General features: G+C 44.3%; 1 protein-coding gene across 1 annotated transcript in view; it reads left to right on the top strand.

The window, feature by feature from the left end:
- LOC149450569 (uncharacterized) overlaps positions 1–21,690 on the top strand; it is a 78,738-nt gene that overhangs the window by 26,175 nt on the left and 30,873 nt on the right. The window contains exon 3 of the mRNA XM_089691757.1: positions 2,078–3,460. Coding sequence (XP_089547883.1) covers positions 2,078–3,460 — 1,383 coding nt within the window. The remainder of the gene's footprint in view (positions 1–2,077; positions 3,461–21,690) is intronic.

Raw genomic sequence — 21,690 nt, 5'->3', positions numbered from 1 at the left:
TATTTATGTGACCTTATATTTTACAGATGATATTTTCTCTCATTTCCTTGATTTAGAGTGGAGATCCAATCGATATAGAATTTGAGGTGAAAGCAGAAGAAGAAGAGGCGTATGTGAGGGATGATCAGCAGTCTATGGAGGAGGATGGAATAACGGGGACATTTATAGAGGAGGACACTCCTACAGAGATCAGCACAGGTGGGTCATGAACACTAAATCCATTCCTCCACCCATACTGCTCACTGATTGGTCCAGAGTAGGGCGGGGACTGGGTGATATCAGCCTGTAATCCCCTGGTCACTTTCCTGAGCTGTGTTCCCCGTCCTGTATTCCTGGATTTCTCTCGGATAATCTTCCTTCTCTGTGCTGCAGACACAATTTATGTATCTAGACTGGATTTATGGAGGTTCTGGGGTTCAGCTGGCAGCAAAATGTTCATTGTTACTCTAAGCATTGCATAATGTAGGCACCCAGGACATGTGACTGGGGTCTCCTGCCTTGTGCCTGACTCTTCCAGGGGACCTTCTCTGTGTTCTGCTGGCTGTGCCGGGTGGAGGGATATGTCTGTAGTGTCTCAGCCCCAAGTCACTGAGTGCAGTCTCAGGAGATGGGAGGCAGCGGTGTGGGATCTCTGCAACTTGTCTACAGTAAACATTTAATCTTCCACTGATTACTGAATACCAATATTATGAGTTCTGACCCTTACACTGTATAATGTATATTGTACATTACATACTCCTGACCCCTGCACTATATACTCTGTTGTACATTACATACTCCTGACCCCTGCACTATATACTCTGTTGTACATTACATCCTCCTGACCCCTGCACTATATACTCTATGTTGTACATTACATACTCCTGACCCCTGCACTATATACTCCATGTTGTACATTACATACTCCTGACCCCTGCACTATATACTCTATGTTGTACATTACATACTCCTGACCCCTGCACTATATACTCTATGTTGTACATTACATACTCCTGACCCCTGCACTATATACTCTATGTTGTACATTCCATAGTCCTGACCCCTGCACTATATACTCTATGTTGTACGTTACATACTCCTGACCCCTGCACTATATACTCTATGTTGTACATTACATATTCCTGACCCCTGCACTATATACTCTATGTTGTACATTACATATTCCTGACCCCTGCACTATATACTCTATGTTGTACATTACATACTCCTGACCCCTGCACTATATCCTCTATGTTGTACATTACATACCCCTGACCCCTGCACTATATACTCTATGTTGTACATTACACACTCCTGACCCCTGCACTATATCCTCTATGTTGTACATTACATACTCCTGTCCCCTGCACTATATACTCTGTTGTACATTATATACTCCTGACCCCTGCATTATATACTCTATGTTGTACATTACATACTCCTGACCCCTGCACTATATACTCTATGTTGTACATTACATACTCCTGACCCCTGCACTATATACTCTATGTTGTACATTACATACTCCTGACTTCTGCTCTCCCCCCTCCCCCCACTGCTATATATACACATAATATGGATTCTCTTTTGTTACACCCATTTCCTCCCAGCTGGACATTTTATATCGGATGATGTGATTGGAGCACAGACTTTTACATGGTGATAATAATGTGATAACATCCTCCAACTTTGGACCCTTAAACAGAAAGTGATAATGAGGGAGGAGTCAATACCCCAATGATGGTGGTCTTCAGGATCAGTCCAGTCTTCATCTTGGTTGTTCTCCCCCCATCCTCACTCTCTGACCTCTGGTGGGGCTCAGCCCCGCTGTTCTTCATGACTAAATCATGGAGTAAATAAGGAAGTGCAGTACTTCTTGTGTTGGGAAGATGGCGATGAGTGATAGAGGGGGTGGGGACCCTCGTCCTATAATCCCCTCATCACTGTCCCTCCTATAAAAGACAGTTCTGGTTGTTTCCTCACTCTCTGACTAAGGTCCATGAATAAAGAAATGACCTGGTAGGAGATCAGAGGAGCCATTTCCTAGTTCCCTTGAGGGTGGAATTGTAAGCTCCTCAGAGATCAAGCTGCCTGATGTGGGCGGAGTCCTGGTTTGGGGGAACCAATCAGCTCCTGTCTAGTAATCCTCTGTCTTTGTATTTTAGTCCATGGCCGGGAGATGAGGAAAACCTCCGAGGATTGTCTCACTTTGTCTCCAGACTGGAAAGTAGAAGATGAGGACATCACACAGTATAGTCCAGGAGAAAACCCGGCTCCCTCCAATGTCCATCCTGCACCACCCAGTGTAGATGGACCATCGGATTCCTTGTATCCTGAGGAACCTCAGACTGTGCGGGACCGGGCCAGCCTTCCAACAGGGAAGAGCTTCTCCTGTACTGAGTGCGGGAAAGGTTTCCAGTCTAAATCTGGTCTGAATGGGCATAAAAGATTTCATACAGGGGAGAAGCCACATTCCTGTCCTGAGTGTGGGAAATGTTTTTCAGAGAAGTCCAATCTTTACAAACATCAAAGAACTCACACAGGGGAGAAGCCGTATTCCTGTCCTGAGTGCGGGAAATGTTTTTCAGAGAAGGTCAGTCTTTCCACACATCAGAGATCTCACACAGGGGAGAAGCCGTATTCCTGTCCTGAGTGTGGGAAATGTTTTTCAGTGAAGTCCAATCTTTACACACATCAAAGATCTCACACAGGGGAGAAGCCGTATTCCTGTCCTGAGTGTGGGAAATGTTTTTCATTGAAGTCCAATCTTTACACACATCAAAGATCTCACACGGGAGAGAAGCCATATTCCTGTCCTGAGTGTGGGAAATGTTTTTCAGTTAAGTCCCATTTTAAAAGTCATCAGAGATCTCACACAGGGGAGAAGCTGTATTCTTGTTCTGAGTGCGGGAAATGGTTTTCACTGAAGTCCAAACTTGATTATCATCAGAGATCTCACACAGGGGAGAAGCCACATTTCTGTCCTGAGTGTGGGAAATGTTTTTCATTGAAGTCCAGTCTTTACATACATCAAAGATCTCACACAGGAGAGAAGCCGTATTCCTGCCCTGAGTGTGGGAAATGTTTTTCAGTGAAGTCCAGTCTTTACACACATCAGAGATCTCACACGGGAGAGAAGCCGTATTCCTGTCCTGAGTGTGGGAAATGTTTTTCAGTTAAGTCCTATTTTAATACACATCAGAGATCTCACACTGGGGAGAAGCCATATTCTTGTCCTGAGTGTGGGAAATGTTTTTCAGTGAAGTCCAGTCTTTACACACATCAGAGATCTCACACGGGAGAGAAGCCGTATTCCTGTGCTATGTGTGGGAAATGTTTTTCAGTTAAATCCCATATTAACAGACATCAGAGATCTCACACTGGGGAGAAGCCGTATTCTTGTCCTGAGTGCGGGAAATGTTTTTCACAGAAGTCCAGTGTTTACATACATCACAGATCTCACACAGGGGAGAAGCCACTTTCCGGTCCTGAGTGAGGGAAATGTTCCTCACTGAAGGCCTGTTTTCCTGTACATCAGGTATTATAACGGGGTAGACAGATCAGATGGGTCAATACTTATTGGGGGGTGGAATGGGGAAAGATGGGGGGAGGGCTATGGTAGATGATAAGAAGGTTCCCATGTTACAAACAACCAGTGCAATTGGTACCATTTTTGTATGCAAATAAAAAATACAAAAAATCCATGTGAACAAGGTGTCGGCGAATGAACAAGGTGTCAGTGAATGAAAGTGTTTGTTCCCCAATGCCAGAAGTGTGCCCAGCACAATAGGTGAGTTGGAAGGTTTGGTGCATGAAGAGAACTAGGATTGAATTGGTATTGCTGAATCTTGGCTTCATTCCTCACATGACTGGACCATTCATATTCCTGGCTAGGTTCTCTTTCGGAGAGACGGGGGAAATAGGAAAGGTGGTGGTGTCTGTCTCTATGTGAGAAGTGATCTCAGAGCGAGTGTGAAAGAGGACCTAGTTGATGGAGAGTGTGATGAGGCTGAAGTATTATGGGTGGAGCTGCACATGGGGGGGCGGTACTACAAAGGTCATCATTGGAGTTTGTTATAGGCCTCCCAGTGTTAATGAGGAGGTGGAGACTCAGCTCCTCCCACAGATGGAAAGGGCTGCAAGGGCTGGGACAGTGATAATAATGGGGGATTGTAACTACCCGGAAATTGACTGGAGTAATGGTACTGCAGGAACAGTTAAAGGCCAAAAATGTATAAACCTACTACAGGACAATTTTATGGTCCAGTTCATAGAGGCCCCAACTAGGAATGATGCTCTGCTTGACCTGGTCATCTTCAACCATGCAGAGCTTATTATGAATGTCCATATAAAATAACATCTGGGTAGCAGTGACCATAACATGATTTCATTTATTGTTAGCTATAAACAGTAAGCACAGGAAAAATAAAAATGCTCAAATTTAAGAGAGCTAATTTTCCAAAGCTGAGAGCTGCTCTCCAAGACTTAGACTGGGAGGGAATATTGGCATCGATGAACACAACACAGAAATGGGAGTTCTTCAAAAAGACTGTATGTGACCACACTGCAAAATATATTCCCATGGGCAACAAGTATAAAAGGCTACAAATCCAACCTATGTGGCTTACGGCCAAAGTTACAAAAGCTATAGATAATAAGAAAAGAGATTTTATTAAATATAACAATGAAGGAACGCGATCATCGTTTACACATTACAAAGAATAGAACAGAAGATGCAAAAAGGAAATAAAGGCACAAAAACTGAAAACAAACGACAGAAAGCTATCAGGACGACCCCAAAACATTCCTCCAATATATGAATAGTAGAAAGGTCCGGTCCCAGCATGTAGGCCCTTTACAGAACCATCTAGAGGGGGGGGGACAAAGAGAAGGACAATGTATGAAATCCCTTCTTCAGCTCTGTGTATACAAAGGAGCATGGGGGGGCTCTTGTCCATAATGGGGGGTGGTACTGACACCCCCCCAGATGATCCACATTGGCTCACAGTTGATATGATCCAGAAATATTTAGACTGAATAAAGCCCCTGGACCGGATGGCAGACACCCAAGGGGCCTTAAAGGATTCAGCTCTGTCATTTCACGGCCATTGTTTCTGTCCAGGAATGAGAAGATCGCCATGACGCATGAATCTGACAAGACATACAGGCAGGTGGGCAGTAGGACCCAGGCACGCCTGTCACCAATGATGGCACCGGCAGGCACTAGGACCCAGGCGCGCCTGTCACCAGTGACGGCACCGGCAGACAATATGACCCGGGTGCGCCTGTCATCAATGACGGCACTGGCAGGCACTAGGACCCGGGTGCGCCTATCACCAATGACGGCACCGGCAGGCACTAGGACCCGGGTGCGCCTATCACCAATGATGGCACCGGCAGGCACTAGGACCCAGGCGCGCCTGTCACCAATGACGGCACCGGCAGGCAATATGACCCAGGCGCGCCTGTCACCAATGATGGCACCGGCAGGCACTAGGACCCAGTAGCGCCTTCCACCAATGACGGCACCGGCAGGCAATTTGACCCAGGCACACCTGTCACCAATGACGGCACCGGCAGGCAATATGACCCAGGCGCACCTGTCACCAATGACGGCACCGGCAGGCAATATGACCCAGGCGCGCCTGTCACCAATGACGGCACCGGCAGGCACTAGGACCCAGTTTAACCCCTCGCCATCCTGAGGATTTACCCCCCTTCTTGACCAGACCTCTGGCGCTCTACTAATTCAACGGATAATTGCGCGGTCATGCAATGCTGCACCCAAATGAAATTTATGTCCTTTTTTTCACACAAATAGAGCTTTCTTTCGGAGGTATTTGATGACCTGTGCGTTTTTTATTTTTTGTGCTATAAACAAAAAAAGACCAAAAATTTTGAAAAAAAAACAATATTTTTTACTGTTGGCTATAAAAAATATATAGTAAACTCAAAGTTAGTTATAAATTTAGGCCAAAATGTATTCTGCTCCATGTTTTTGGTAAAAAAAATCCCAATAAGTGTATATTGATTGCTTTGTGTGATAGTTATAGCGTCTACAAACTATGGGAGAGATCATGGAATTTACACCATTGTTTTACTATACAGCACTGCACTAGTGTTACTGACAATTGCGCGGTCATGCAATACGGTACATAAATGAGCATAACTAAACTCTTCTTTAAACATAGATGAATCTATCCCAATATAAAATAAATTATAAAATAAAAATCCCAAAAAATTATATATCAAACTAAATGTCCCAAAAAATAAATGTCCAAAATGTCTCTGTAAAGATGTCTTTCCAAATTCCAAAGCAAACTCGTATCATCTTTAATCATCCAGTATGGAAATTCCAAAATTCTTCATGAACCTCAAAAAAATAAACTTCTGATAGTGTATTACCTTTATACTGAACATACATGTAAAATAGTGAAAGAACCGTGTATCATGCCAACTGCATAACGTGAGCTCACACGTGAAAAACAATTCCTCTACCAATATATCAATCTCTGAATATGTAAATACACTCGTGACAAGAATCAGAAGAGTGACCATTCCAAGTCCAAACCATGAAACGTGATCACCTCCAAATAGTGAGGATGGAGAAGAACCCAAATCTCTAATAGTGAGCACTACAAACTCAATAATAGTGAACAATAAAGTGCTCTCCTCCAACTGGTGCAACAATGGATCATTCCCCTCTGGAAATAAATCCCAGGCTTTCAGGGGATAGTCGCACTCTCCAGGCTTCCTAATGTTCCTGTTGGCACTCTTCCATATTCCTCATAAGGTGAGATAGGAGACAATCAGCGCTATATAGTAACAGAAGTCAATATTTATTGAATATCTTACATTACAATTGAAGAATATCAGCTTCCAGCATTCAGAACAGCTCAGGTGTAGTCCTATGTATAGAGAACCGCATGTTCCCACTTCCAAAATGGCCACCACCACACTTCCGGTTTTGCGTGAGTGCATGAGACGTCACGTGTCCCGACATGTTTCATCACTTCCTGGACTTTTTCACAAGAGATCAAGATGTCTGAGAGGTGGTTCCTTATATTCTGTCCCACATCAAGGGCAGGAAATCGAATCCGCTATCTTACTATATGGAAAAATGGTGGCATGTATATCTTTATTCCCATACCCTATAAGGGCACTGTGATCCCTATACGGGCACTGCAATCCTTGTACAAATACTGCAATCCCTATACAAACACTGCAATCCCTATACGAACACTGCAATCCCTATACGAGCACTGCAATCCCTATACGAGAACTGCAATCCCTATACGAAAACAGCAATCCCTATACGAACACTGCAATCCCTATACGAACACTGCAATCCCTATACGAGCACTGCAATCCCTATACAAACACTGCAATCCCTATACGAACACTGCAATCCCTATACGAACACTGCAAACCCTATATGAGCACTACAATCCCTGTACGAACACTGCAATCCCTATATGGACACTGCAATCCCTATATGAGCACTACAATCCCTGTACGAACACTACAATCCCTGTACGAACACTGCAATCCCTATATGGACACTGCAATCCCTATATGAGCACTACAATCCCTGTACGAACACTGCAATCCCTATACAAACACTGCAATCCCTATATGAGCACTACAATCCCTGTACGAACACTGCAATCCCTATACGAGCACTGCAATCCCTATATGAACACTGCAATCCCTATACAAACACTGCAATCACACAGCATCTATACTAGAACCATATAACTGTGTACCTATACTGTAATAAAAACTCCATCTTAATGACCCCCCCACTCCTCCTAACAGGTACACGCCCCCATACCTGATCTAAATCCCCATGTAATTAAAATGCTAAAAAGGATCAACATATACTGTGAATCCAACTAAATAGTAGCAATGTATATACACCCTTCTTATATAATATATAAATATATAACAGACCGATATTCAATACAATGACAATCTTATACCCCCTATGGTGATGACTCCCTCTACTGGTCAGTCTATGCATTCCCAGATCAATACATTCTACATCTACTCACACACAAACTACACCTGATCCATATCCCCCAAACTATCTCATAAAAGTATGATATATATGATATATAATAAATAAAATATAATATATAAATAAAATCAACCCCTAAAAAAACACTAACAGTTAATATAAAATCTACCAAATACACAAACGTTTTCTCTATTTTACATGTATGTTCAGTATAAAGGTAATACACTATCAGAAGTTTATTTTTTTGAAGTTCACAAAGAATTTTGGAATTTCCATACTGGATGATTAAAGATGATACGAGTTTGCTTTGCAATTTGGAAAGACATCTTTACAGAGACATTTTGGACATTTATTTTTTGGAACATTTAGTTGGATATATAATTTTTGGGGATTTTTATTTTATTTTACAATTTATTTTATTGTAAATTGTATTTATGTATTATTTTATTGTATATTGGGATAGATTCATCTATGTTTAAAGAAGAGTTTAGGTACATGTACACATACTTTCAAGGGATCAAGATCTGTGTCAGATTTCTTGCAAATTGCACTTAAAATCAGCATGCTCCCCGACTTGGAAATCATGTGACGTCAATGTAAGTCACATGATGTGACTGTGGTGTCAATAACACCACTTAGAAATCTGCTTTAATGTGACCGGGTGGCCCCCAGTAACATTGTTTGCGATTGCCATGCAATTGGCATGACATGCGACTTGCAAATCGTAGACCAAGTCGCACCCTATTGGCCACTGTAGGCTCTGTTCACATCCAATTGGATTGTGAACTCGTGCAACTTCACTGTATGTTGGGCAATTGCCGCATCGGATTAGATGTGACAGTGGTGTTGGCCCCCAGTAACATTGGGTGCAATTTGCCATGCAAAGGGCAAGCTGCTGGCCATGCCAATCACATAACAAGTCACATCCAGGGTGTGCAATTTCAGGTGCGATTTGTGAATTGACATCGTACCTGATATTGGATATAATGAATGTGAGTGTGAGGGGAGTAACGTACACCATTTGTTGCAGCGAGAGTTCAAAGGTAGTTCTTGTTGAACTTTTTGGCCATTTAATAACAATTTCACATCTACACTACCATAGAAATCGCAATGCTACACACAATTGAAATCACAACTAGTTTGAAATTTTCTAGAAAACGGTGAAATTGGCAACTTAAAGCGCAATTTTCAATTGCATATAGTGTGAGCGAAGCAGGAAAATCAAAAAAGGAAATAAATCTTTGAAGGCGTGCGGTACCTGCCTGCTGGGATAAGGGTCTGCTATGCATTTGGGGGAAATTCCACACCAGTATTTATAACAATTTGGATGTGTGGATTCCCCACCCAAGCCTTTTCTCTCTCTCTCACTCTTCTGTATGTCTCTCTTTATCACTCTTCAGTATGTATCTCTCGCTCGCTTTTCTTTGTCTCACTGGCTCGCTCTTCTCTCTCGCTCACTCTTCTGTATGTCTCTCTTTATCACTCTTCAGTATGTATCTCTCGCTCGCTTTTCTTTGTCTCACTGGCTCGCTCTTCTCTCTCACTCACTCTTCTGCGTGTTTCTCTTTATCACTCTTCAGTATGTATCTCTCGCTCGCTCTTTGTCTCACTCCTCTCTCTCACTCACTCTTCTGCATGTCTCTCTTTATCACTCTTCAGTATGTATCTCTCGCTCTCTTTATCACTCTCTGGTATGTATCTCTTACTCATCTCTCTCTCAGCTCTTTGCTTGCCAAATCCTTCACAAAAGGGGGTGGAGTGTAAACCAGCATTATCAAATCTATTAGTAGTCCAGTAGTATCTCCTCCCATTGTATGACATTCACATAAGGTGCAGCTTTGAAGGTGTTTGAACAGACAAGGCCTCATTCTAATTCACATTCTAGGGATCATTTAGACAGAAAGCAAAGATGCTGCCAGAACATGTATGTGAAGACAGCCACACACAGAGATCATGCTACTTCCTTGCCGTGGTTGGGATTCAAACCGACAACCCTAGAGTTGTGAGGTAGTAGTGCTAACCACTAATCCACGGAGCTACATTGCTAACCCAGCCTGTATTTCTGTGCTGTGAATCAATCCTAAGTCCCTGGGCAAGGTCAGTGTAACTACCAGATATCTCCCATGTGACACAAATGTTGTGCTATGTTGCCAATTCACATGTATGTTGGTTCTATGTATCCCAATACAAAGGATTGCAATACTAATACAGGCGTACCTCGGTGTACCAAACCATTAAAATTAATTGGTTGTTTTATAAATGTTTGAATCATTTGGTTCACAATACGAAGTGTATGTCGGCGCTGATTTTCAATGCTAATGGCTAATGCCTTTTTTTGTCCTTCACTATAGTTCACAAGCTTAGCTGTCACTTTCCCCGAAGTTAAAGAAAAATGTCTGAATTTTAATTAACTAAAAGTCAACCTTGTTACCTTTAAGGAAATAATCTCAAAACTTTCTCTTTTAGTCGGGGGAAGTGACAGGTGAATTTCTGAGCTATAGTGAAGACCAAAAAAAACCAGAATAACATTTAAAAACCAGCACCATAATAATAAAAAAACCCGGCATGGGGTCCCCCCTCCCATCCATACCAAGCCCTTCGGATCTGGTACGGATATTAAGGGGGAACTCCACGCCAAAATTAAAGAAAAAACAGCATAGGGCTCCCCCCAAAATCCATACCAGACCCTTATCCGAGCATGCAGCCCGGCAGGTCAGGAAAGGGGGGACGAGCGAGCGCCCCCCCTCCTGAACCATACCAGGCCACATGCCCTCAACATGGGGGGGTGCTTTGGGGCAGGGGGCTCCCCCCAAAGCACCTTGTCCCCATGTTGATGGGGACAAGGGCCTACTCCCCACAACCCTGGCCTGTGGTTGTGGGGGTCTGCGGGCGGGGGGCTTATTAGAATCTGGAAGCCCCCTTTAACAAGGGGGCCCCCAGATCCCAGCCCCCCCCCCCTACGTGAATGAGTCTGCGGTACATGGTCCTGCGATTCATTCACAAAAAAACAAAGTGCTGTGTAAAAAAAACACAGTACAGGGTCTTTGACAAGTCCTTTATTAAAACAATGTCCCCCGAAGTAGATCCAACGTCAATCACGGCGGCTACCCGAAAAAAGAAAAAAAAAAACCTATTTAAGAGCTGTCAGCGGGACCTTTTTTCAGAAGCCTGGAAGCCTCAGACGGGAGCAGAACCTTTTTTTTTTCTTTTTTCGGATCGCCGCCGTGATTGACGTTGGATCTACTTCGAGGGACATTGTTTTAATAAAGGACTTGTCAAAGACCCTGTACTGTGTTTTTTTTACACAGCACTTTGTTTTTTTGTGAATGAGTCGAGGGACCATGTACCGCAGACTCATTCATGTAGGGGGGGGCCAGGGTCTGGGGGCCCACTTGTTAAAGGAGGCTTCCAGATTCTGATAAGCCCCCCACCTGCAGACCCCCACAACCACCAGCCAGGGTTGTAGGGAAGAGGCCCTTGTCCCCATCAACATGGGGACAAGGTGCTTTGGGGGGGGAGCCCCCCTGCCCCAAAGCACCCCCCATGTTGAGGGCATGTGACCTGGTATGGTTCAGGAGGGGGGTCGCTCGCTCATCCCCCCCCCTTTCCTGACCTGCCGGTCTGCATGCTCGGGTAAGGGTCTGGTATGGATTTAAGGGGGAACCCCACGCTGTTTTTTTTAAATTTTGGCATGGAGTTCCCCCTTAATATCCATACCAGACCCGAAGGGCTTGGTAAGGATGGGAGGGAGGACCCCACGCATTTTTTTTTTTTTATCTGCAGACCTTTTTTTTTATATTCAACTGTCAAAATAAATATTAAATAGACATTCGAAAAAAGTAAAATCATTACTGTAATAATTAAAAAGGATAAGAAACAGAAATAGAATCAAAAGAACTAAGGAAATCAAATTAGAATACAGAAAGATATGCCGAGTGCTGTTTGTTAAACACAGGAGATGCGATCTTCGCCATCTGTCAGAGGACTCCACACACAGGAGACGTGATCTTCGCCATCTGTCAGAGGACTCCACACACAGGAGACGTGATCTTCGCCATCTGTCAGAGGACTCCACACACAGGAGATGTGATCTTTGCCATCTGTCAGATGACTCCACACAGAGATTTACTATTGAACAGCGTCTAAAAAGAAAGCGCCCGCGGAAGACGTCTAACATGTGTTCTGCACATGCGCATTCCTATTAGCCAGAGCCGCTGGAAAAGCGTCCAGTTTTTGAATGTGACGAGCAGCCTTAAAAAAAGTACTATTTACACATTGTAAACATTTTTGGAAATGTCAGATATTGTTAAAAGTGATGTCCTGATATTTGGCAAAGCAAATGTCAATGGAAACATGTCTCTGCAGTGATTTTTCATGGTGTTAGATGTGCTTCTTAGCACGTCTGCTTTTTGGGTCTGATTCCTGGACTGTGTCTCGTTAGTAAATTCGTAAATTCGTAAATTCGATTTGGCGTCTACTTCTTAGACGCTTTCTTTAGTAAATGTCTTTGCCGTCTAAAAGTAGACGCTCGCGGTTAAAAAGTAGCCCACAGAAATGCGCCCAGGCTCAATAGTAAATTCGGGCCCAAGTGTTCCCCCTTGACCAACATCATTTTTAATCCAAGTCTCCCAGATAGTCTGGCCATTGGTCGAGTCCATCCTTGGGCTGAGGTTAATCTATTCCAATTGCAACATTTGGTCAATCCCGTAATTCACAACCTTAAATCCTTCCCTGACATTCAAAAAGCTGCTCGCATTCCACCCCATCAGTATTTTATCTACAGATACAACACATTTTTGCCTCCAAAGCCTCTTCTCTGACTGTTGAACAACCTACCCCTTTAGATCATATCTGCATCCAAGGCCCACACCACCGGGACATCATTTCCGCTACGTATACATTGCTTGTAGATGTCGCCCTTTTTCTATTGGTTCTCCCCTTTATATGTGTAAATGGTCCCGTTTCCTTCAATGTGATATTGGGTTGGATCAATGGAGTAGGATTTGGGAGGCCTCTTCTAAATCTTCTATGTGTGTAATGTGTACAGAAAATCCTTCTAAGACCCCAATGTTTTGGTATCGGACCCCTGAGGTTCTCCATGATAGTAACCTGAATGTTTCTTCTGTTTGCTGGTGTTGTGGGACGGAAACTGACACTCTTTTCCACATTTTATGGGATTGCCGGTCCATTGCGCCCTTTTGGAGGAGGTCCTTACCCCATTGTGGTTACTTTTCCTGGCTCCTGTCCCTTTTGAGCCCATTTACTTTCTGTTGGGTCTACCTTTTCGGGTCTCTCTAAATGTGCGAGGAAACTTTCCACCTACATTCTGAGGGCAGCCAGGAGAACCATTCCCATGCATTGGCTGTCTTCTATGTCCCCCATGTTACCGGCACTGATGAAGGTCAGAGCAGAAATGAGACAGTTGGAGTACCTACCTGCTTTACACCCTGCTACTGTCCCTGCGCTGGAGGCAGTTCAGGACCCACGGGACACCTATGACACCGATCTGTCTGCTCCAATCGTTTGTGATTGATGGCCATGTCACTGTTTTGTATTGACATTGTATGTTCTTATGTACCTCTCATCGATGAGCTGCTTTATCAGCCTTCTCTCCCTCTCTGCTTTTATTTTACATTTACCTTTGTGACTGCTTGTTGTAATGTGTGACATAGAGATGGAAATGGGTGCTAATAGGCTGCAGGAGATCCGCCGAGACATAGAGAGGGAAATGGGAGCTAATAGGCTGCAGGAGATCCGCCGAGACATAGAGATGGAAATGGGTGCTAATAGGCTGCAGGAGATCAGCTGAGACATAGAGAGGGAAATGGGTGCTAATAGGCTGCATGAGATCAGCTGAGACATAGAGAGGGAAATTGGTGCTAATAGGCTGCAGGAGATCCGCTGAGACAGAGAGAGGGAAAGGGGAGCTAATAGGCTGCAGGAGATCTGCTGAGACATAGAAAGGGAAATGTGTGCTAATAGGCTGCAGGAGATCTGCTGAGACATAGAGAGGGAAATGGGCACTAATGGGCTGCAGCAGATCTGCTGAGACAATGAAATGTGTATGAAATGGATGGATGTGCAGACACTCCCAGAAGATGATGTCATTATGAGTGGATTGATATATATTTTGCATTGTCCCCCCCAGAAGGATCAGGTTTGGCGGGATCGCTCTCATTAGCTATACATTTGTATTTTGTGTTCTGTGTTTGTAAGACTTTTCTATATGTAATAAGAGATGTTTGTTGAACAGTTGGTTACATAAGAGTTACATTTATTTCTTCTTCCTTTATTCAGTAATGTTTCATCTCCCGTAGTATCCCTGTAAGGTACATATTATACAGGAAGGGGGATTATGGGATGGATCTCGGGGCTGCAGTTCCTCTGAACTCCACAAGGTGGGGATCTCACTTCTGTGCAGACAGGAAGTCTTTATGGAATGCAGACAGGAAGTGATGTCAGGTACAGACAGGAAGTGATGTCAGGTACAGACAGGAAGTTCCAGATGAGAGGCGAGGCGGGAAGAAGTATAGAGGAGACGTTGTTGGAAGTGGCAGCAGAGGAGGTAATAAGATGTTATTTCCTATTTACAACAAATGTATATAAATCTGAGGCTCTTTTAGGAATGTTGGGGGCTTTAAAAAATGAAAGGGGCTTTATAGCAACTTAAATGTGTAATATGTGTAACATTGTTCTGTTTATCTCCTCCTCCCCTCCCCCGCCTGTCTCCAGCACTGCACCCGGGGACTAGCAGGGAGGGGAGAGACCTTGCAGTGTGCCCGGCTTATCCTTTCTCCCTTTCACTCCCAGAGCCATTTTTGCATTTTTTGCACATAAAAAAAATCATTTTATCCTGAAGATGACACAAAACCCCCAAAATATCAATTTTCTAAAAGTAGAGACTTTACAGAATAAAATAGCGGCAGTTCCAATTTTTTATGTCACAAAATATTATCACAAAGTCTAGGAAATGCCAAATTTCAATAAAAAATACACTTAAGTTAATTTCAGGGCACAAAAAAGCAATAAATGACCCATTTATGTGTAATAATATAAAAGCCGAGGTTGCAGCGAGTAAATAGATATCCAACATGTCAAACCTTAAGTTGTGTGTGCTGAAATGGTGACAACCTTTAGTCCCGGTATTATCTATAGGGGACACATTTATAGCCCCTTCTAGGTCATCAGTATAGAGTACGGAGGAGGTCTGCTCCTAGAATTATCCTCTCATTCTGGTGTGACCGGCGATATGTAACGTGTATCACAATCAATGTTATCACATGTAGGCGCTTCAGCGTGTGCTCTTACATTTGGGCGTGCATATATGTGGGGGTGGGGGGGCCTTAACATTTTTTAAAGGGAGGAGTTATGTACTTGGGTGTAACTTTAATTCTTTACAATTAAAAAAAAAATTTACTTAAGGGGACAAAGTCTTCTATGAGATGACTTTTGATGACAGGTTCTCTTTATTGAGACATCCAGGGTCTAAAAGACCCCCAATGTCTCCCCTGTACTCCATTGGATGTAATGTAGAGCACATCGAACCGCATTACATTCTTTGCTGGCCTCAATGGTCGGGAAATCTATCATAACGTCACTTCTGGGTCAGGACAAGAAGGGAGTGAACGTGTCCGCTCTCCTCCATCCCCTCTACCCTCCGACACCCGCTGACCCGGGCCCACAGATGGGCAAGCAGAGCCGGGGAAGCATAGTAGGTACAGGAGAGCTTCACACATGGGGTGGCAGAGGCTGGCACCTGAAAGGAGAGCCCTGCGGCTTGCCCTCAGCAGGGATAAAGATTAAACACAATACTTGCCCGGCCCCCAGAACTACATGTCCCGGGCGTCGGGTGATGTAAAGTGACCATCCCTGCATGATGAGCCGACATTGACCTCACAGCACTGCCTCAGAGCAAACTAGTCATAGGAAGGATCAGATTTATCATTCCTTGTCTGCAGATCTAAAACTCATCAAAATCAGTTCAGAGACCAAACAAACCCAACAGAGAAAAGGGGCCCCGGACCTCAAAACTGTAGTAAACACTAAACAGTCCAAACAAAATGTCTTCCCATGGGGGGAGTAGTTCTTCAATGTCCAGCAACCCTCCTATTCCCCCCTCACATCCACATCCTATTATTGTGTGACCAATACCATCCAAATCATTCTTACTTTCATTTCCCAAAGTTATCCGTCTACAAGGAGACCTGTATAGATCACATGATGGCACCAATGAGGATGGAGGAGGACCGGAGTCACATGACTGAGAAGATACTAAACCTCACCCTGGAGATCATCTACCTGCTGACTGGAGAGGTGAGGAGGATTCTGGGAGGTCACATGACATCACTCTTATCTCTATTAATAAAACACGGACCTGACCGGAGAGGTGAGGAGGATTCTGGGATGTCACATGACATCACTCTCATCTCTATTAATAAAACACAGACCTGACCGGAGAGGCGAGGAGGATTCTGGGAGGTCACATGACATCACTCTTATCTCTATTAATAACACACAGACCTGACCGGAGAGGAGAGGAGGATTCTGGGAGGTCACATGACATCACTTATCTCTATTAATAAAACACAGACCTGACTGGAGAGGTGAGGAGGATTCTGGGAGGTCACATGACATCACTCTTGTCTATTCTGGTCAATAGACCATTTTATTTTTGCACACATTTAGATGATGTCAGGTGGTTGATATTGTTTTATTTGTCTCCTGATCTGTAGGATTATGTTGTAAAGAAGAAGTCTAGTGGGGAGCCAATCTCAGGAGGATGGAGCAGAACCCAGAGCCTCACCATGGTGCCTCCATCTCGTTCTCTGATACCTGAGAGGGAGAAAGAGCAGAAGATTCTGGAACTGACCACCATGATGGTCCATCTGCTGACAGGAGAGGTGAGCGGTGCCGGGAATTCTGGGACATTCTCCAGTAACAGACAAGGGATGTGTCTGGATGGTGACTGTATCATTGTGTGTGTCAGGTTCCTATAAGGTGTCAGGGTGTCACTGTCTATTTCTCCATGGAGGAGTGGGAGTATTTAGAAGGACACAAGGATCTCTACAAGGACGTCATGATGGACAATCAGCAAACTTTGGTTTTTGTGAAGATTGTAAGGAAGGAATTTCCCCGGAATGAGACGATATTGAAGCTCACCCTGGAGATCCTCAGCCTGCTGACTGGAGAGGTGAGTGTAATGAAGGGGTTAAATCTGACTCGGCTGTACACTGGGAGGGATTCAGAGTCACTTGAAGTCTTCTGATGTTCTGTAATCAATAACGACATCCACACAAGTACTATGAATACATAAAGTGTCCGGACTCTATGAGATTTGGTTATAGCACAAGATGGCGGCATTGGTTATAGAAGAGAACAATCTCAGCTTTAGTCCAATCAGGGAGATCCATGATTACCAGCATGCCACGCCCACTGACCACTAAATCCATGGGTGACATTTCCTGGTGGGTCAGTGAGCCTTACTAGTAAACCATTAGTGACTCTATTATATGACTTCTAGAAGGAGCTATAAATATGACCCCATTGTCATCATATCTAGAGATGAGCGAATCGAACCAGGCGAAGTGGAATTCGTTTCGAATTTCAGGAAAAATTCGATTCGCGTCGAATCCGAATATTTGCATAATTCGGGTGCGCGAATCGGATTTTTCCCGATCAGCCGGCAAAAGTGTCCCTGCAGAGAGCTCCGCTATTTCTGACAGTTCTCTGACAGTTCCTTCACATGTACAGCGGTTGAAACATTGTATCTATTTGTTTCCATTTAGGATACAGATGTTTTTATTCGGAAATAAATAGATACAATGTTTCAACCGCTGTATGGAGTGAATGTCAGAGAACTGTCAGAAATAGCGGAGCTCTGCAGATACACTTTTTGCCGGCTTGGAATTCTTCTTATTTTCATCCTACTTCTTCTTCTTCTTCTTCCTCTTCATCCTCATCCTCTTCTTCTTCTTCTGAGGATGAGGATGAAGAAGAAGAAGAAGAAGTAGGATGAAAATAAGAATTCCAAGCCGGCAAAAAGTGTATCTGCAGAGCTCCGCTAAGTGTATCTGCAGAGCTCCGCTAAGAAATAGCGGAGCTCTGCAGATACACTTTTTGCCGGCTTGGAATTCTCCTTCTTCTCATCCTTCTTCTTCTTCTCATCCTTCTTCTCATCCTTCTTCTTCTCATCCTTCTCCTTCTTCTCATCCTTCTTCTTCTCATCCTTCTCCTTCTTCTCATCCTTCTCCTTCTTCTCATCCTTCTTCTTCTTCTCATCCTTCTCCTTCTTCTCATCCTTCTTCTTCTTCTCATCCTTCTTCTTCTTCTCATCCTTCTCCTTCTTCTCATCCTTCTTCTTCTTCTCATCCTTCTTCTTCTTCTCATCCTTCTTCTTCTTCTCATCCTTCTCCTTCTTCTCATCCTTCTTCTTCTTCTCATCCTTCTTCTTCTTCTCATCCTTCTCCTTCTTCTCATCCTTCTTCTCATCCTTCTCCTTCTTCTCATCCTTCTTCTCATCCTTCTCCTTCTTCTCATCCTTCTCCTTCTTCTCATCCTTCTCCTTCTTCTCATCCTTCTTCTTCTTCTCATCCTTCTTCTTCTTCTCATCCTTCTCCTTCTTCTCATCCTTCTTCTTCTTCTCATCCTTCTCCTTCTTCTCATCCTTCTCCTTCTCCTTCTTCTCATCCTTCTCCTTCTTCTCATCCTTCTCCTGCTTCTCATCCTTCTCCTTCTTCTCATCCTTCTCCTTCTCCTTCTTCTCATCCTTCTCCTTCCTCATCTCCAAGGGCATTTAAATTAAAGGTACAGTGTTCTGCACTAATATAAAGGCTCTCTGAAGCCTAGAAACCCTTTTTATAAGTTATATTCGTAGCGAATAAATTCGCATCGAATCAAATTTCTTCCTCAAATTCGGCGAATCAGCCGAATCGAATTTTTGAATAATTCGCTCATCTCTAATCATATCATTGGATGGAGATGTCTGTCCTTTGCTGAGTCGGCACATTGTGGCCAATCCCTGGAGAATAAATCTAGAGATGACCATAGAAGTGAGGGATTATGGGAGAGTGAGATTTATCTTTGTATAACACAGAACTGTACAGGAGTCATGAAGAAATCTACCGACAATGACACAAGAAGGAGATCTCATCGTATGACCACAAGATCCTCGAGAATCCAGAATCCCATCACCATCCCCCCACCTCCATCCCTGATCCCTACAAGACAGAAGACACAGAAGATTCTAGAAGTCACTAAGAAGATGATGGAGCTGCTGACAGGAGAGGTGAGCGGTGCCGGGAATTCTGGGACATTCTCCAGTAACAGACAAGGGATGTGTCTGGATGGTGACTGTATCATTGTGTGTGTCAGGTTCCTATAAGGTGTCAGGGTGTCACTGTCTATTTCTCCATGGAGGAGTGGGAGTATTTAGAAGGACACAAGGATCTCTACAAGGACGTCATGATGGACAATCAGCCGCCCCTCACATCACCGGGTAAGAGGAGACTTTATTGTAAAGGAGAGAGCAGTACGGAGGATCCACCTAGATCCCCCATCATCTGATAAACACATAGAAACAATGGATTCAGTCAGTGTGTGTGTTTCCTACAGATGGATCCAGTCATGGGAACCCACCAGAGAGATGTCCCCGTCCTCTGTATTCCCGGGATTCCACACAGGAAGGTCACACCATCCCTCACCATCATCAGGTAGATGATGACAATTATTGGTAGTTGTGATTTATACACAGCATGTTTGTTACAATGAATGTTTTATTATATCTTTCAGAGTGGAATCCTCGGGGATGAGAATATTGATGTTAAAGAAGAGTATAAAGAGGAGGATGAGGAGTATGGAGTGATGGAGGAGTTTTCAGAAGGACACAAGGATATGATGGAGCCACCTAATACCAGGAACCCACCAGAGAGATGTCCCCATCCTCTGTATTCCCGGGATTCCACACAGGAAGGTCACACCATCCCTCACTATTACAAGGTTGGTGGGATGGAGCATCTAGAACATGGACTTGTAGAGACTATGGGCTCCAATCACAAAGCGGTATCTTCCCGTATCCCAGTATGTAGTAAGATGCTGCATGCTTTTTTTTAGTAGTGAAGCCTGCGGGGAATTTACCACTGGTGTCCATAGCAACACTTGTAAATAGCTTGTTGTTAAGGAGAGGGCAGCCGCCAGTGTCCCCAACAACCAGTAAACAAGGAGCGGACGGCCACCAAGTTCCCCGCTGACAGCTGTGACAGGTCTGGTATGGATTTTGAGGGGAACCCCGATGCCAAAATAATAAAATTAAAGGCGTGGGTTCCCCTCCAAAATCAATTAGTGAGGGCCCACCTTCCTCCTGAACCATACCAGGCCACATATCCTCAACATAGGGTGGGTGCTTCAGGGCAGGGGCATTCTGACCCCCCAAAAAGCTCCTTGTCCCCATATCGATGGGGACAAGGGTCCCTTCCCCACAACCCTGGCCAGTGGTTGTGGGGTCTGTGGGTGGGGGGCTTATTGGAATCTGGAAGCTATCTTTAACATGGAGGCCCCCAGATGCCAGCCCCCCACAATGTGAATGGGTATAGAGTACATAGCACCCCTATTCATTCACCCAAAAAAATGTAGTGTAAAAAAACACTTGAAGAAATTTTTGACAAAACAAAAATAAAGAGAAATATCCCCCTGATGTAGATCCATCGATGATCCAATCACAATACTCGCTGTCATTGCTGAAAACAACAAAGCTCCCCTCCTGCCATCTGACAGCTCTGCCGCCTCCCACTTCTAAATAAACTAAGGAACGCTACTACCTTGTGACATCACTGTGTGGCCTTGCCCTCTTGTGACATCACCAATACAACATGCCCCGGTCAGTGACGTCACCAATACAACATGCCCCGGTCAGTGACATCACCAATACAACATGCCCCGGTGAGTGATGTCACCAATACAACATGCCCCGGTCAGTGACATCACCGAGTGGCACCGTCCCTCAGTATATTTAGTGGCAGGAGGCAGCAGAGCTGTCAGACAGAGGGGAGTCTTCATTAGGAGCGGAGCTTTTCTTTCTGAGTCAGCGGTGACAGCGAGCATCGTGATTGATGATGGATCTACACCGGGGGGGACATTTTGCTTTATTTTTGCTTTTTTAATAAAGGACTTGTCAAAAACTGCCTGCTGTATTTAACAGAATACTTTTTTGGGGTGAATAATTAGGGCTACCATGTACCCCATACTCATTCACATGGGGTGAGGGATCTGAGGGCCCCCTTGTTAAATTTTGTAACTCCTCTGCCTGCAAACCCCAACAGCCACTAGCCTGGGTTGTGGGGAAGAGTCCCTTATCCCCATCAACATGGACAAGGTGCTCTGGGGGAGCAAAGCCCCCCCTGCCCCAGAGCATCCACTCCATGTTAAGGGCACATGGCCTGGTATGTTTCAGGATGGGGGTCGCTTGCTCGTCCCCCCCTTTCCTGACCTGCCGGGCTGCATGCTCAGATATGGGTCTGGTATGTATTTCTTTCATTTTGGCAAGGGGTCCCCCTCAAAATCCATACTAGACCTCCCAAAGGGGGGGACCCATCGCCATTTTTTTAATATTTCATTGCCGGTAATTCTTTTTTTTAGATTTATCGGTTGGTTTGGACGCGGCGGCCGCTCGCTCCCTAACAACCATGTTGTTTGCTGGT

This window comes from Staurois parvus, unplaced genomic scaffold (genome assembly GCF_062004578.1).
Source record: "Staurois parvus isolate SC_StPar_1 unplaced genomic scaffold, SC_StPar_1.0 ptg000571l, whole genome shotgun sequence".
NCBI classification, from domain to species: domain Eukaryota; kingdom Metazoa; phylum Chordata; class Amphibia; order Anura; family Ranidae; genus Staurois; species Staurois parvus.
Note: the sequence above shows the minus strand (reverse complement) of the source record. Positions and strands in the feature narration are given on the sequence as shown.